General features: G+C 42.2%; 1 protein-coding gene across 1 annotated transcript in view; it reads left to right on the top strand.

The window, feature by feature from the left end:
• The first annotated feature begins 2031 nt into the window (after positions 1–2031).
• VPS4B (vacuolar protein sorting 4 homolog B) overlaps positions 2032–6000 on the top strand; it is a 32439-nt gene continuing 28470 nt past the window's right edge. The window contains exons 1-2 of the mRNA XM_072605524.1: positions 2032–2483; positions 4869–4980. Of these exons, the coding sequence (XP_072461625.1) occupies positions 2463–2483; positions 4869–4980 (133 nt within the window). The 5' untranslated portion in view covers positions 2032–2462. The remainder of the gene's footprint in view (positions 2484–4868; positions 4981–6000) is intronic.

Here is a 6000-nt window from a genome sequence, read left to right as displayed (position 1 = left end):
AAATCAAAATTTGTAATCTTGACTTGTGCCATGTTTCTAATTGTTTGTGGGACATTTCTAACCTCATAATTATGTGTCTAATGTCTTATCTCCTGAAGGAGTGGAGTGAAAGTCCTTGAAGAAAGAGATGTGGTCTTATCTATCCCTCCTAGAGTATTATATTAAAGTTACAAACAGGTCTAGAAGAACGGTGCTACCTTTGACAGAAACTGGGAAGTTTGGTAAAAGGGTGGAGTACAGAGGCGGAGTGGTGTTTTACATATGTTGAGTTTGAGACATCTCCAGGAAATCAAGTTTGAAATCTCTAATAAGCAGTTATTGAGGGGATTGAATCGCAGGGGATATAGGAGCCTGGGGCTGGATATTTAAATCTACGGGCCATCTATACTAATGCAGATATACAGGTAGAGATAATAATTAGATCCATGGTAGGAGGGAGCAGTATAATGTCATACAAGTCACGCTCCAAGGGGCCTTGATTAAGAGGCTACTACCAAAAACAGTCAAGGAGTTACAACCAGAGAAAAGACTAGGGTGTAAGGGACTCAGAGGTCTTTTTTGAACTTTGAAAGATTCTAAGGTATTAAAAAGTGGAAATATAGAATAGTTTTTGTGAACATCTGAGCTATGGAAGAAAAGCATTTAAAAGAGTAGCAGAATCAACAGCCTTACTTACCACTGATCTCTTGCACTACCTTAGCAAAGGCAGTTAATGTCTTTGAACCTGAGTTTCTCATTTATAAAACAGGGATTTGAATTAATGCACTGAAACAAGACTTTATTAAGTACCAATCATGTTTCAGATACTGGTGCTCTTCTAGGTACTAGGAATAACAAAGGGGGGAGGAAAAGAGAAATAGTCTCTACCCTCAAGAAGCAACTCTTGGGGCAAAGAGACCTGATATCCTTCCCACCATAACCAATTGCCAACTAGTTAATTACCTTTAATGGGCAGCTAAACCTAATAGCCCTGACAGATGCAGTGGCCTCCCCCAGACCACCAGCCCTCACTATAGCTTGGCTCCCAGAGCCCTCATCCAGGCAAGGAAGTGTTGTGGAGATGAACCTTTCCTAGACAACTGCCTTTGAGACTGACGTGTTATATTTACGTAATGCTTTAAAGTTCAAAAAAGATTTTACATAAACTTTGTCATTTGATCCTCACAACCCTGTAAAGTACTATAATTATTATTATCCCCTTTTAAAAGTTGAAATTTGGGGACATTATTTGCCAATAGTCCTGCGACTAACACTAAGCAGACTTTGAATCAAGGTCCCTTAAGACTCCAAGCTGAGCATTCTTTTCATTATACTAGGTTGGTAATAGACAGATACAATGTATCAAAATCTTCCTCACCCTTGGGATACCTCATGTTTACTCTTGTCAGTTTCATCACACGGGCAATGAAGATAATTTTGGTTAAAAGTGACTTCTAGATTCAAGTAATCATCTTGATTCTTGGAACCACTGTAAATTGCAGGACTATAAAAAATTTAACTCTACCCCAAATATTATTATTTGGACCTAAGTGTGTGAATCTTGAGAGGAGTATGGCATATAGAAGTACTGGGTTCAAGTCCTACCGCTAAGACAATTAAGTAACCGCCCAGCGGTCGCTCTACATAGGAACGAAATCACAAGTCTGGGCAGTAACAAACCCCCCACACTCTAGCCCTCTGCCGGGGCACACATCCGCGTTCCTCCACTTCCACGTGTCACGCCCTTCCATCGGGCGGTGACTCCGGAGTAAGCGGCTTCCATGACTCAGGTACGATAAGATCTCGGATAAAAATAACCAGGGTTGTATCAGCGCCCAGGGCAGGAACGAGTCCAGGCGCCACTGACTAATAGAAATCCTATGCAAAGACTCGTGATTCTACTTTTTAAGACCTACTAATCCCCAACAAGTGTGCACTCATTAAATACCTACTGAGTACAATGCAAGGTATGCCAGGTATTGAGGAGGGGGCGGGGAAGGAAGGAGCAGCCTTCACATGGAGCCCCGCCCTCGCTCCGCCCCTCCTGCCAGTGAGCTGGATGCATCTGCGCTCTAGCTCCCTGCCCTCGGACTCTCTCCTCCCGACCTCGGAGAGGAAAAGACTCAGCCCCGCCTCCTGAACGGGGCCAGACATTCCCAGGCAGGATGGGCGGTGACGTCACGGCGCCCTGCGGGTGACGTAGAAGGAAGTGCCTCCTGAATGGGGGCGGGACAGTAACTCGATTGGGGGGGGATTGAGTTTGAGGAAGTAGTAAGGAAGGTTGGGGGGGAGGGGTATCGTGGGACCCTCGAAAGCTGCCGGAGAAAGACCGGAAGAGATACCGTCTTCCCGGGAGCCCAGAGGCACCCTCCGGCCTCTGCACCCGCGGCACCCCGAGCCTGCCACTGTCGTCCGTGACCCGACGCTGTTTTGGCTTCTCGCTTTCCACCCTTCTCCCCTGGCCGTGGGCTCCTCCCGCCGCCATGTCATCTACCAACCTCCAGGTACCCAGACCACCTCCTCCGCCGCCTCGGCCCTCCAGGGGGCGCGAGGTCACGAGGTCACTAGGCGGGGGGGGCGGGGGGAAGGGGAGGGGATGTTTGGGGCTGTTGTATGTGCTGTGGAGGGGAAGAGTCGCGGCCCACTCCCCCCCAGTCCTTGTGTGAGGATCCCGGGGCTCTCCGCCGCCCCTGCCCTGGAAGCCCCCCTGTACTTCCAGGTGCCGGTATTGAGCTAAGCGCCCGGGATAAGCAGTAAGGAGAAGCGATAATAACTCCAATATTAACAAGAAACGCCAGCTCTTGCCCTCCAGGGGCTCATAGTCTAACTGGGCGCTTCCGGTAGCCCAGCCCTGGTTTGGTACCGGGCGCCCGTCGAGCCGTCCAGCTGCTAAGGACTTTGTTTTACAGATGAGGACACTGAGGCCCAGAGGAGTGACTTGCCGAAAGCCCCACAGCTGGGGCTGCAGAAGGCAAGACCAAAACTCAGTTCTCTCGACCCCCCAGAGCTGCGAGGGCTCCTTCCACCTTCCCGTGGAACGGAGCTGCGGAGCTGCTGGGACAGCTGTTCATCGGAACTGCTCCAGATGTTGAGGGGGAGGGACAGAAACTCTTGGGGTCTGATTCTTGCAGTAGTGTCCCGGCATTGAAACGTGTTCAGTGTCGATGTGGGGGGGTGGCTTTCGCTGTCAGACCGGCACCTCTTAAGAACCAGTTTCCTGGACTTTGGGGATAGGACCTGGTTTATAACCTGATATGTGCTCCTATACCTCGAACCGGGTAGGACCTAGACACGCCTTGTAGAGCCGAGCACCATTCTGGCCGTTGCTTCTTCAAACCCTGCATACGTGCAAATAATGGTTCTATAATGGTTTTACTGATCTTACTAGGCTTGCTTATATTTATGGTATTCCCAAATGAGAAAAATGGAAATACAGTTTTCAGTATAAGTGCAAGGAAGTTTGCATAAGTTTGACTAAAAGGAGCACAGGCGTTTTTTTTTTCTTTAGACCATACAACTCTATGCTTCTTGATTTTAAATTGTTCTTTTAAAACCAGTTGTAACAGCATTAGATACTTTGTGTCAAACTGTTAGCCTAAAAAAATCCTTTCCATGGATTCCATGAAACTATGAGTCTATATAAAGTTTCTGGCTTGCATCAGTTTTTCCTTATCTGTTAAAAGCTAGAAACAGTATCGTACAGAGTGCTGGAGTCAGGAAGATGTGGGTTCACATCTCACCTCTGATACTTTTGATGAGGCAAGTCTCATTTCTCTTCAGCCTCTTTAGAGAAAATTTCAGGATTGGTAAAGGGAATCACCAACCTGATAGTCACAGATCCTTGCCTTATTGAGAAATCTGTGAAGTGGTACTTGTTTGATCTCTTTCCCCCTATTTTTATGGGATTTTCATTGTTTGAAATGAAGGAAACAGAGTCTTCTATTAACTTTGCGGCCACAGTGGAAAAAACCTTGAAATGCAATTTATGGAGACCTGGATCTGAGGCCTTCAGATGCAGCTAATTTTCTTTGTAATTCTGAACAAATCAGTTCACCTCTATAGTACTGAGTGTGGGTATCTGTGATAGGAAAGGGTTGGACCAGATGATCTATAAGGTCATGTCCACCTGTGAAATTCTCAGATTCTCTTGTAACGTATTTCAAACCTCAAAAAAAAAGTCTGACCCCTTCATTTCATAGATACCCTGACTTAGGCCCAGAGAGGTGACATCCCTTATAACTGCTAATTAGTCAGTTACTGTGAACATTTACAGTTTTTGATGGAATGGGATCCAGTTTAGTTAACATTAAAGAAAATAAACAGAATATTACCCAATAATGAATGGTGGTTCTTGCAGTGGAGACGTTTAGTTTTTTTACAGTAGGTATAAAATGTTTTTTTTTTCTATTTGTCTAAATTTTTCCTTTCTCTTGAAATATTTGAATTCTTACTGTTTTTATGGAATTTGGTTTTATTACTTCAAATTGAAAACTTAATTCTTGGCTGCTGTACTTTAAATTGAACAGTATTTGCATTTTGTATTTTTTTTAGAATTGTTCTCTTTCTGTTGAACTTTAAGATATTGGGTGATTTTGAATAGGACCCAAGATTTGTTTTTTGAACTAAATCTGTACATAGAAATATTCATGATAGGTATTAGATATGTATTGTATTTAGATGGTATTTGTGGGAATTGTAATTTGTTACAAATTTTGTTTCATTGAATTAAAGCACAGTTAGATTTTAGAAAACATGAATGGAATTTGTTTGTTTTAAGATTATTTGACCATTCAGTGGGAGGTTTTCCAGAATAATTTGATTTTATATTGTTTACATTATAATCATCCTACTTTGTTTTTCATTACATTGTTATATGTGTCTTCCTACAGAAAGCAATAGACCTTGCTAGCAAAGCAGCACAAGAAGATAAAGCAGGGAACTATGAAGAAGCCTTCCATCTATATCAAAATGCTGTACAGTATTTTATCCATGTAGTTAAATGTAAGATTTCACTAGTTAATCATTTTTCTTCTTTAACTTTTCTTAAAAATAAAAGAAAGATACTATAACACTTTCAGGGATCTTCGATTTCATCATTGTGGATACTGTTTCCATTAATGCATATCACAATCCCTCTACGCTTTTGCAGATGGTCTTCAGGAGTTGCTATAACCAGATTTATGCATGTTTTATCATATCTTTTACTCAAAAGTCTTCACTAATTCTTGCCTGTTTAGTAAAATTCACATTTCTCTGCGTGACATCATCAGGCTTCCATTCCATCACCCTTCCTTTCCAGATTTATCTCATACTCTTCTCCTCTCCAGCCAAAATGACTGCTCATTGGCTTTCCCCTGCATAATATTAATTTTAACTAACATAAAGCACTTTAAAATTAGCAAAGAAGCTCTTTAGCATAAGTTATCTTACTTTATTCTAACAGCAGTCTTCTAAATAGATATTCTGTAGGTAGTATTTTCTTTATTTTGCAGATAAAGAAATTGAGATTTACAGAGATGAAATAGCTTGCCCATAATCATGTGACTCCCAGTTGTCAAAATTGATCTTTGGACCACAGGTGTTTCCCTGGCTCCAGCTCTCAATGCTCTTGGCTATACCTCATTGCCCTCAACTTATCCCTATACTTTGCCTCCATGCCCTTGTTTGTACTGTTTCTCCTACCTGTATTCTCCCCTACCCTGTCCTCATTCCTCATTTTATTCCTATCCATGTTTTAAAGCTCAATTTAAATACTATGTCTTCCATGAAATCACACTTTATTCTCCCATCAATAATACTTTTACTCCTTAGAGATTAATGTAGCACTTTTATCATTCAAATATATGTAATTATATATTACAGTTATTTCTGTTTTGAAGTATGAGTACATTGTTATATCCCTCTTCCATGAAAGCAGGGATTGTATTTTATCTAAATTTTATATATCCTCAGAGCCCAGTTTAATGCTCTGCATATTTAATGAAATTGAAATTTGTATCATCTGAATCAACGTTGAATACT

This window comes from Notamacropus eugenii, chromosome 4, assembly GCF_028372415.1.
Source record: "Notamacropus eugenii isolate mMacEug1 chromosome 4, mMacEug1.pri_v2, whole genome shotgun sequence".
In the NCBI taxonomy this organism is placed as follows: Eukaryota; Metazoa; Chordata; class Mammalia; order Diprotodontia; family Macropodidae; genus Notamacropus; species Notamacropus eugenii.
The sequence above is the reverse complement of the archived record's forward strand: the minus strand, read 5'-3'. Positions and strand labels throughout refer to the sequence as shown.